Source organism: Balaenoptera physalus (genome assembly GCF_965194825.1).
Source record: "Balaenoptera physalus genome assembly, chromosome: 9".
Lineage (NCBI taxonomy): Eukaryota > Metazoa > Chordata > Mammalia > Artiodactyla > Balaenopteridae > Balaenoptera > Balaenoptera physalus.
The window spans coordinates 15,069,343-15,081,359 of NC_138888.1; the positions used below are offsets into that span (position 1 = coordinate 15,069,343).

General features: G+C 42.6%; 1 protein-coding gene across 8 annotated transcripts in view; it reads left to right on the forward strand.

Annotated features, from left to right (window-relative positions):
- Positions 1-11,021, forward strand: part of ZBTB2 (zinc finger and BTB domain containing 2) — a 32,324-nt gene extending 21,303 nt beyond the window's left edge. For all 8 annotated transcript variants that reach the window (XM_082474738.1, XM_082474737.1, XM_082474740.1 and 5 more), the window contains one exon: positions 333-11,021. In XM_082474738.1, the coding sequence (XP_082330864.1) occupies positions 333-1,704 (1,372 nt within the window). In that variant the 3' untranslated portion in view covers positions 1,705-11,021. The remainder of the gene's footprint in view (positions 1-332) is intronic.
- The last annotated feature ends 996 nt before the right edge of the window (positions 11,022-12,017 follow it).

Sequence of the window (12,017 nt, forward strand, 5' to 3'; positions counted from 1 at the left end):
AGCAACGAAGACCCAATGCAAGCATAAATAAATAAATAAATTTAAAAAAAAAAAAAGAGTCTATGAGTTAAGATACCACATTTGTTTAACATGAATTTTCCTCGGTCCTTTAAAATATCTTTATTGTATTTCTCTCTGTTCTTAATAGGATTAGAGTTAAATTATATAGGTTCCAGTATTCTAGTTCATGAAACGAACAGTAAGATATACGTGAGATGTTCTTGTTTCATTTGCCTTTATAAGTACCGGGTTTTTCCCCCAGGCTTTATGTTATCATTTGAGTCATGAATTGACATTCACTCACAGACTTGTTTTTTACTTGTCTCTTTCAGTGAGTGTGTCCGTTTGAAACCCACTGACATCCAGCCCGACATCTTCAGCTACCTCCTGCATCTGATGTACACAGGGAAGATGGCACCTCAGCTGATTGACCCAGTGCGGTTAGAGCAGGGGATCAAGTTTCTCCACGCTTACCCGCTGATCCAGGAGGCCAGCCTGGCCAGTCAAGGAGCCTTTTCTCATCCTGACCAGGTTTTTCCGCTGGCGTCTTCCTTGTATGGCATTCAGATCGCAGATCATCAGTTGAGACAAGCCACCAAGATTGCTTCAGCACCGGAAAAACTTGGCCGAGAGCCGCGGCCACAGACATCCAGGATGAGCCAGGAGCAGGTGCCCGAGGCCTCCCAGCTCTCCCAGCTGCCCTCGAATCTGACCCAGGTGAATCGGACACACATGACCCCCTCGGACCCACTGCAGACCTCGCTGTCGCCCGACCTTGTCTCCACTCCTGTTCCTCCCCCACCCCCCGGGGAGGAGACCAATCTGGAAGCCTCCTCCTCGGACGAGCAGCCTGCGCCCCTCACCATAGCCCACGTCAAGCCGAGCATCATGAAGAGGAACGGAAGTTTCCCCAAGTACTACGCCTGCCACCTGTGTGGGCGGCGCTTCACCCTCCGGAGCAGTTTGCGGGAGCACCTCCAGATTCACACGGGGGTCCCCTTCACAGCCAGCCAGCCCGGAGAGAGCCGCGTGCCCCTGTCTCTCTGCAGCAACACAGCGGACCTAGGAAAAGACGCCATGGAAGTGCCTGAAGCGGGGATGATCAGTGACAGCGAGCTGCAGCACATCTCGGATTCGCCCATAATCGACGGGCAGCCGCACTCGGAGACACCGCCGCCCTCAGACATCGCGGACATTGACAACCTGGAGCAGGCGGACCAGGAGAGGGAGGTCAAGAGGCGCAAGTACGAGTGCACGATCTGCGGCCGCAAGTTCATCCAGAAAAGCCACTGGAGGGAGCACATGTACATACACACCGGGAAGCCTTTCAAATGCAGCACTTGTGACAAGAGCTTCTGCAGGGCCAACCAGGCTGCCCGGCACGTGTGCCTCAACCAGAGCATCGACACGTACACCATGGTGGACAAACAGACTCTGGAGCTCTGCACCTTCGAGGAAGGCAGTCAGATGGACAACATGTTGGTACAGACGAACAAACCCTACAAGTGCAACTTGTGTGACAAAACGTTCTCAACTCCCAACGAGGTTGTTAAACATTCATGCCAAAACCAGAACTCGGACGTTTTCGCCCTAGACGAAGGGCGGTCCATTCTCCTGGGCAGTGGGGACTCTGAAGTGACGGAGTCTGACCACCCAGTGCTAGCCTCCATCAAAAAGGAACAGGAAACAGTGTTGTTAGACTGAATGTTACTTATCTTTTTAAAAACCTGTCATTTTTACAAAGACTATCTTCCTTCCCTTCCCCCAATTCAGAACTCTTGTTCTCCATGGCATGACACAAACAGGTCCCGGCCCCTCCCTCCCCTCCCCCTGCCCCGTCCCCAGCCCCTCCTCCGTAAAGGCTTTGTGCATTATAAACCTGGAACGTATTTACTTTAATTCAGGGGATATTGGAAAGATAATGGTCAGTAGTACTTATAAGCTCAAATAGACTTCAAGACGTTTTCGATGATTTAAAAGCATACTTGGAACTAATGCAGGGTGTATAACAAAACAAAACAACTCGAATGCAATTTGGTAAGCTAAAATTATGACTTTCCCTGGGTAATAAGCCTTCCTTCTCAGAAAGACAATGTCTGAAAATACAGCATGCTTCTTAGAGATACAGTGGGGCTCTGTACTATGCAAAGTCTAGAGGTGTGGGGAAACTTTAAATCCAAGAAAACGTTCTTAGTATTTATCCTCGAGATGTCTTATTTCAGAATGCATCCTTTGAGATTATGTCCAGTTGCGAAAAATTATTAGTTAAGAAATCTACTTGAACAAAACACAAAAGAGAAAAAGTAATAATGTGATGGCAATCTTAATTTTTGGATAAAACATGACAAGCTGTGAGTTTGTGTGTTTGGAAGAGAAAATGTGTGGATACTTGATGTAAACAGGTGAATTAATGCAAATGCCTTATCTAATTGCTGGCTTCTTTCAAAGTTGAACAACAACAAAGTACTGTGTTTTAGTTTCTGACAAATTTGTCAGTTGTTTTAAAAATCAGATTTGAAAGTACTGTTCTATACATTGTCTTTCTGAATAGAAAACAACATGCCATTCTAGCAGTTGCCAGTGGTAAATTTGTTTTTAGCACCAGTCAGCTGCTTTTAAATCAGTGTGTGTATGTGGGAAAAAGGATACAGGAATATGCATCTTACAGGGAAACTTGTGAGCAGATGTAGCAACTTTAATGACTTTAAATGTTAATGCTAATAGTTTACTGGCAACATTCATTGAAGCATCAAAACTGGCAAAGAGAAATCAGGACAAAACACTTAATTGCTGTTTGGGAAAAAACTTAATTTTGATGTTTAGTCTCCAATTTTTTTTTTTTAAACAGTGAAATTTCCTCCATTGGCCTGAAAGCAGTAAAAGTTGTCCATTAATCTTCCTTTAGGCCAGTAACAGAATGGTCTCACAGGATAAAACAGGAGCCAGAAATAAGGACCGAAGGGGAAAGGGAAGAACAGTTAATAACTGTGCTGTACGTATATGTTAAAAACTGAATATCCCGTCATCCTATTTCATGTATAGTTGAGTTCTCAGATTTGTAAGTTTTTATACATACTTTCATTGAATAAACATTTGACTAAATGGGTACATGATTTTATCTATGCATTACTTTGTCTACCCAAAAAGATGCAGGAAGGCCAAGTAGAGAGCATTGCCCCAAGAGTCCATTTCTTGCTGTGTCTCCTCCCCTCTGTATCTGTTGAACTTTGGGCAATTCCCCTACCCTGAGTGGTACTGTCTCTATTTGTAAAATGAAGACAATAACTGCATTGGATCATAAGATTGTGAGAATCAAAAGAGTCAACAACATAAGAAGATGCTATGAAGAATCAGGGTTTGACCACGAATGGGTCTAGATATTGTCTTATCCAACTTTTTTTTTACAAGGAGGTAAAAAAGAGGCTAAGAAAAAAAAAAAAAGAGGCTAAGGTGTTTGCCTAAAGATGACACGAATACAGGCTATATAAACCTAGATTATTAAATATTAAGAGGTTTCTACCAATTTCATCTTTTTTTTAAAAAACTGCGGTAGTCCCCACTTATCTTCAGGGGATACGTCCCAAGAACCTGAAACTGTAGAGAGTACCAAACCCCATATACCCTATGTTTTCCCTATACATACATACTTAAGTTTAATTTATAAATTAGACACAGTAAGAATATTTGAATTGCCAGCATCACTGCTCTTGCGTTTTGGGGCCATTTTTAGTAAAGTAAGGGTTACTTGAACACAAGCACTGCAATACCCTGACAGTCGATTTGATAACCCAGAAGGCTACTAAATGACCAACAGGCGGGATACACTAGGCAAAGGGGTGATGGACGTCCCAGGAGGGATGGAGTTGGCGGCACAGGATTTCATCCTGCTACTCAGAACAGCCGCAATTTAAAACTTATAAATTGTTTATTTCTGGAATTTTCCATTTATTCAGACGGAGGTTGACTGCAGAAAGTGAAACCTCGGATAAGGGTACTACTGTATATTCACATCTCCCAACTTAAATGAGAGTCTTGTGCCTAGTTAACTTCTCTGAATACCTGAAAGGGAAGATCAAGGTGTGCCTCCACATCCCTTCAGGCAGACAAAGGGTCTTGAAGACCAGAAAGTCATGGGAATCACAAAGGATCTGGTGGATGAAGAGAGAGGGGGTGAGTGCCTGCACCCTGATGGAGATGGAAGGGTAGGTATTGTGTTCACCTACTCATGCTGGGGTGCAGGGGCTCTTAGCAGCTTGCGGCCACCTCCTCCATGTGGCAGACCTGGACAATGCCAGTTCCCTCCCCAAACCAAAAGCTGAGTACAGATAAGGAAGCCCACCCTACCCTGGGATGCTCAGTACCTATTTAATCCCAAGAGGTTATAAACTAATAATTTATTCTGAGTTTTTGATGGTACCAATTTAAATAAGCTTTGGACATTTCAATTGCTGGTATTGTTCCCAGTGATTTTGAGGTTCTTGACGTCTCGTCGCAGAAAGAATTCAATGAGAGACAGTTACAGATAAGAAGTGGATTTATTTAGAGAACCACACTCCACAGACAGAGTGTGGGTGATCTCAGAAGGCAAGAGGGCCCTGAAATACGACGTCGTTAATTTTTATGGGCTGGGTAATTTTATAGGCTAATGAGTGGGAGGATTATTCCAATTATTTGGGGGAAGGGGTGGAGATTTCCATGAATTGGGCCATCGCCCACTTTTTGACCTTTTATGGTTGGCCTCAGAACTGTCATGGCGTTGGTGGGTGTGTCATTTAGCATATGCTAATGTATTACAATGAGCGTATAATGAGGTACAAGGTCCTCTGGAAGTCAAACCTTCTGCCATCTTGGACCTAGTTTCTTCTAACCAGTTTTTGTCATGTCCTATGGCTATGTCATTCTTTTAAAGGTTGCGCCCTGCCCCCTTTCCTCCTGTTTCATTAAGAGCAATCTGAACACCTGAGCTTTAGAATTAATTTGAGCTGTCATTCTCCATGCTTTAGCCCTTATTAACCCCACTGGTTCTATTACTTTTCCTTTCTTAGGGAAAACAATAAACGACTCATTCAACAGATGTTGCTAAATGATAGATTCATAAAGAACTGTAGGATTTTGTTTTACCATAGGAAATATGGCTTTAATGGGAAGAAAGCATTCCATTAAAATGTATTTATCAATTATTCTTCAATAAAGCTGAAAAATAAATAAACAAGGTAGCTTGGATAATGATAGAAGAATGGAGAGTAGAGTGGACCTCAGACCTTGTTAAAGTCATAAGAACTAGCCACCATTCTTTTTTGTAATTTCACCTTGCAAGAGAGGGGAAGAGCTGAGACATCCAAAATAAACATTTCAAGTTCAAAACGTCAGACCTCAGTCATGCGTTTCAGGTAAAATACTAAATTGCTTTGTTTAAAAAGATACAGGCACTTAGAAGGATGATTGCGGAGGATGGTATGTGCGTGGTACCTCCTGAAGTCTGGCTAGGAATTGAGATGGGGGAGGGGGAGCCCTCTCGTACTAATTCACTAGGAGTGAATTCTAAGACAAAATTATGTGTACAGGGAGTACAGTTTATTGTAATGAAATTTAACTTGCTCTTCGGGTTGACTTTGCATTTTTATGACAATTTTTGCTTTGGTTTAGTCCTCCATTTTGGTCTAGAACAAATTATTGCTATATATCACTTGCGGGTAAGCAAGATTTAGGCTTGGAAATCTTTAAGCAAATAAAAAATTAATTATCTTAAGATACGATCAATGAAACTCCTTTTTCTAGAACTAGCTCCTAAAACACAACTGGAAGACTATCACTAAACTGTTAATATAGCTCTCTAAATAAAATAAAAACTAGGGGCTTCCCTGGTGGCACAGTGGTTAAGAATCCGCCTGCCAATGCAGGGGACACGGGTTCGAGCCCTGGTCTGGGAAGATCCCACATGCCATGGAGCAACTAAGCCCGTGTGCCACAACTACTGAGCATGCGCCCTAGAGCCCTAGAGCCCGTGAGCCGCAACTACTGAAGCCCACGTGCCACAACTACTGAAGCCCCCGCACCTAGAGCCCGTGGTCCGCAACAAGAGAAGCCACCGCAATGAGAAGCCCCGGCACCGTAACGAAGAGTAGCCCCCGCTCGCCGCAACTAGAGAAAGCCCTCGCGCAGCAACCAAGAACCAATGCAGCCAAAAATAAAATAAATTAATTTTTTTAAAAAATTAAAAATAAATAAATAAAAATTAGACTGAAAATCTTTAGTGTGGAAAAAAATGGATAAGGATGAAATGATATTGTGTTTTCGTTCTCCTCTAGCAGATCAAAAAAGAATTTTTTTTGGCACCTTGTGCGGCATGCGGGATCTTAGTTCCCTCACCAGGGATTGAACCCCGGCCCCCGGCCGTGGAAATGCAGACTCCTAACCACTGGACCGCCAGGGAATTCCCGAAATATTTTTTAACATAAAGAATAGTTATTAAATTTTTGACTCAAGCTTGTGCTATTCTCTGGAAAATATTCAAAATCTACCCTGCCTAAATTCCCTGGTTGTTGTGAAGATTGATCCTTGTGAAGAAGGCATTTACAAACTGAAGGGCTGAACCTGGGGAAGCAAGATCCTTCTTTTTTTTTTTTTTTAACATTTTTAATGGAGTATAATTGCTTTACAATGGTGTGTTAGTTTCTGCTTTATAACAAAGTGATTGTTATACATATACATGTATCCCCATATCTCTTCCCTCTGGCGTCTCCCTCCCTCCCAGCCTCCCCATCCCACCCGTCTAGCTGGTCACAAAGCACCCAGCTGTTGGGGAAGCAAGATCCTTTATAGGGTGTCTGTGTGCTCCTCCCAACAATACTGTCAGACATGTGTCCCATGTTTACAGTTGAGGAAATTGAGGCCCAAAGTAGTTAACGAACTTTTCTGAGGTCACCCAGACAGGATTCAAACTCCCATGTGGCTCAGATGCTATATTCCCCAATGTGCAAATGTTTCTGTGGGCTAGAAGCAACTGGGGGGAAGGGTTGTCAGGAGAGGGGTGGGGATCTGGAAGGGGAAACCTTTTTCACCTGTTAACCTATTCATTCTGCTATTGAGGCGATTAACTTAAATCTGTTTTATTGCCTTTACTACAGTAGTCCTAAAACTTCAGCACATCAGAATCTTCTGGAGGGCTCGATAGAACACTGCAGAGTATCTGATTCAGTCGGTCCAGGATGGGGCTGAAGAATTTGCACTTTAAACAGGTTCCCAAAAGATGATGATGGAGGTGATGATGCCAGAAGCAACATTCTGAGAACAACAGCATCGCTGTACAATTTGTGTTGTAGTATTACTGCCTTTTCTTGGTTCTACTTTCTTCTCAGAATTGAAATAACCAGGGGAGGGACTTCCCTGGTGGTCCAGTGGGTAAGACTCCGCGCTCCCAATGCAGGAGGTCCAGGTTCGATCCCTGGTCGGGGAACTAGATCCCGCATGCACGCCACAACTAATAGTTCACATGCCACAACTAAGAAGTCCGCGTGCCACAACTAAAGATCCTGCATGCTGCAACTAAGACCTGGCACAGTCAAAATAAATAAGTAAGTAAGTAACCAGGGGAGCTAATAAAGGGCCAGAAAGGGATCTGTGCCATTTCTAGAATGCTTCTCTCTTTGAAGCAAAGTGCTCCCTAATGAGATGTGTGCAACGTACAGATTGGTGCATGAGCCCTTAAAAATGCATGTTTGAGAGGCCCTAGAATTTATTTTAAACCTCCCTGTTCTCATTCTAAATGCCTTTGTAATCTCTGAGCACAGAAAAGATCATATCCATAGTAACCAAAAACCCTAACTAGTTTTTGAGCAGGTCACCTAGACAATCCTCCTTACTCTAAGAGAGGCAAGGATCTGGATGAGGAAACAAAATGGTGGTAATTACAGAGTCCAGGTCTCCCAATCCAGGGCCCTTTCTGCTATCATCACTCTGCCTAGGAAACCCTTCCTTGCCGTTAGTCATTTAAATTTATTTCTATAATTTTTTTTGATTAGCAGAAGAAAAAAGACTTAAGAGTCCTTTTATCTTTCCATTTAGATTAAGATGCCCAGAAGCAGACAAAGGTCACAAGGTAGCCAGCCAGAGAGAACTGGGTGCCAGGAGGATGCACGGCCTAGGGGGTCCCGGGAGTGACCGGGAAGAGACTGCAGGTTTGGCCCCCTCCCAGCCAGAGTCCCCCACACCACAATGCATGCCCCCCACCCCACGTTGCATGCCCCCCACCCCAGTCTCCCTGGCGAGATGTGCCAGCAGGCCACAAAAGCTGAAAAGGCAACAGGGAGAGGAGGAAAGATAAGAAGTGCAGATGACACACAAAGAGACCGTCTGAAAAAGATGTTTATGATATTTGAGGAAGATCAGTGTCATTATTCTGAATCTTCCAAAATACTCAAGGACACAACAGTCATCAGGTTGCTTCTAATGGGTGGTTTTATTAAAACGTCTCTTCTAATTACTAATATTAATGTATTATGGTGGATTTTGCTCTTTACTTTGTCAAGCACCTTCACAAGAGGAAAATCTTGTGAAGCACCTTGTCATGCATTCTGAAATGAGGAAACGGCTGTGACAGGGTAAGTGAACCCAACAGCCTCAACTTTCTTAGTCACCAAAGTTGGTGCATGAGCTTTTAGGAAATGTCGTAGGGATCTGTGTAGGTTGTCTCCCCCTCTGTGTCTCCAAGGACGTAGAGAGGACAGAAGAGCCATCGATGTCTGTCCTGAACCCTTTTCTGTTTATAAGACCCATAAAGCCAGCTACTGGTCCTGCATTTTCCCTTGGGGATCTCACAGGCCTCTTAAATTGAACACTACCCAAATAAATATCATCACCTACCTCCACCCATGTCGGTACGTGGCTCCATATCCAGGCTGTCAACGCAGAAACTTCATTTTTTTTTTTTTTAAGTTTGTCATTGTATTGCTTGGGGGGCGGACGGTGTGTGTGTGTGGTGGGGAGTTGGTTGGTTTTTTCTGGTTTTTTGGCTGCACCTCGTGGCTTGCAGGATCTTAGCTCCCCAACCAGGGATTGAACCCAGGACCCTGCAGTGAAAGCGCCGAGTCCTAACAACTGGACCACCAGGCAATTCCCCGGAAACTTCATTCTTCAGGCTAAGCTGTTCCTATGACAAATAATCAGGTATCCTGCCCTGAGGCCACCTCCTAACATCTGTTGACCCCCTCACACCCCTCCAGCCAGAGTGCTGCTACTTTAATATAGGCCATTTTCAGCTCTTGCTAGATTATTATAGTAACATGTTAGCTAGTCTCCTCCCAACCTCTGGTCTTTAATTCTCTAGAAGCAATTCTCTAGATGCATTGGCATTTTAGGTAGAGACTCTTTTTAAGAAGGGCTGTCCTGGACCTTGCAGCATCACAAGCGTTTGGTCCCAACTCATTAAAATTCAGTAATACCCTAGCCATTGCGATAAACAAAAACTCTACAGGGGAGTGGGGCAGAATCACAACCACTAACACTGCCTTGGGAATGGCAGAAGGATAGCATCATTTCTCTGCTAAAGTAATGATATCTTAGGATAAATCCCACTCCTTAAAATGGCCCGCTGGCCAACACCGTAGTACCCTTTCCATAAGGCCTTTACAAAGAACCCTAATTGTGTCCAGGTCTCAAGTCCTAGAGGCAACCCCACCTGCTTTCCCAGGAATTAGGTGAGCTCCTGAGGCTGACAGTGGTTAGGTAGGATCAAGCACAATGGGGTTTTTAAATTGGCCTAATTTAAAGGATTGTCGTTGTGCTTGTCAATTATACCAAGTTATTTGGGATTATTAGAACAAACAAGAAAACGCACAGGGGTGAGTTAGAGCTAGGACTTAGCACTCAATATCATGTTGTGGGAAAATAACACCTTGGGTCCTAATTTCATCATTTATGAAATGTTACTCTACCTCTGGTCTCCAAATATGAGTACAATATAAGGAAGCTTCTCTTAAATTACATGTAGTACTTCTCGTGTTAAAATTTTTCATGTCAACAAGAAATGGGGGAATATGCGAAGTCATGAGATTACCTCAGTCCTAAGTGTAGGATACTGTACAGATGCCTGTTATATTTAAATATCAAAAAAAGGGGTTGATTTCTAAGCTGTGACAGCACTAACAAAAAAAAAAGTCATGATTATCTTTATCTTCACCACCATGCCACCCCCAAGTCCTGGTCACCTTAGCTAAAACCTGTGCTATCACATAAGGGCTGGTGATCTATATCTCAACTTTCTTATTTATAAAAGGAGAGCCAGGTCATTTTCCTAGTTGTAAGAGATGGTAAGGAATTTGGTGATGAGGAGAAAACTTGCATTTGCGCAAAAATTGTGCCAGGCTATCCAGCAGATTCATCTCCAGAATCACACTAGAAATGAAGACATGTGACATTGGTCACGTTCAGGTGCCAACTTCTTACCTCCTGGGAATCCTTGGACTGTGTCCATTTCCTTTCTTGCAGTTGGATGAGGGGTTTCTAACTCTGGTTCTGGTTACCGGTTGGGATTTCAGTGTGTGGCTATCCAAAAACTACATGAAACTGTGTTCATTTTAGGGAGTTGGAGGTGAGTCAAAGGTTTAATGAGAGTCTAATTAAAGGGACCCTGACCCAAAAAGGTGAAGAATCACTGATAGAGACTTCTGTGCACTCACACAATCTGAGATACATTCCAAACTCCCACGAAGCTTTGTGGACAGTATCTCAAAGGATGATTTAGTTAAAAGTAGAAGTGAAATGTGTGATGAATCTCATAACAGCTAAGAGCAATCAAAATTGAATTATGGTGAAATTATAGAAAGAAAATCCATGGCATTTAATTAGGTTGCATTTTATTTAGATAAATGAAAATTTGCCCCCCAAACAGAACTAGGAATCAAATACTGTCTCAGATTAAAAAGGAAACTGCTAAGCTTGAAGCTTACACTGAAAAGCTAAAATTTCCAGCCCTTCACTCACTACCTGTAGTTCCAAACATCAAAGGAAAATACCAGAGAAAAGTATGTGTGTGACAGAGAGAGGCAACTCGGGTGTACCATTAGCAAAAGAACCTGAGGGGCAACATTTTATATTCTTAGATTACAAGAAATGGCGAGAGTTTACAAGTCTTGCATTGCTTTCTATTGAACATGGCTCCATAGTAATGCCAAAAATAGCAAAGTTTAGGCACTTGCTCCAACTTCTGCAGTTTGCATTTGATTATTACGTACTTCACAAATTAACAGCAGCTTTAGAGTTATAATACAGAATTGTATTTCATGCTACTGTTAATAGCATTCCTCCTGTTAATAAAACAATGATGCTTAATGGACATAGGTCCAGATCTTGTACGGAAGTAATCCAGGGCACATCAAGAGCACAGTCACGAAGCAACCACCACTGGAAAACCAATTGTGATGGCCAGAACGACCTGGCCACGTGTATTAAGACAAGACCAAATACAAATGGGATGAAGTGGCAGGATGGAATTTAAACCCCCCAAAAATGATTACCACAAACTACACAAATCTTTAATCTGTTCAAAATAGCACGAAGTTTCTTCCTGCCGTAGAAAGGAAGTTAGTTGATATTTAGAAGTATAATGGACTCCTTAAAAACTGCTACCATCTCCAAATTTCAGTTGATCTTCAAAAATTGACACCAGCATTTGGATTTTTTTAAAGTACCAAGTTGGAAAAAGAAATATCTTTAGATCAGAGGGTGTTTTTTTAATTTGGGGATTTTAAAGTTTAGTAATTAAGCACAAGTGGCTATTATATGTGTGAAAAACTCCCAAAAAGATACTAAATGTTTTCCAACTACAAGACCATATGCTGTTACCATGAGGGGGTCTTTCTAATATGGCCAATTTTTTTATCGTAGTCAGGTTTGTTGGTTTATGAGAAACTACTTTCCAGTTTTGATAGCAAACTGTCTTCCTGCTAAAAGACTATTCTAGTTTTGCTAGAATGTTATACTTCAAAATAATTTAATTGGCAGTTGAAATTTAAGTTCTC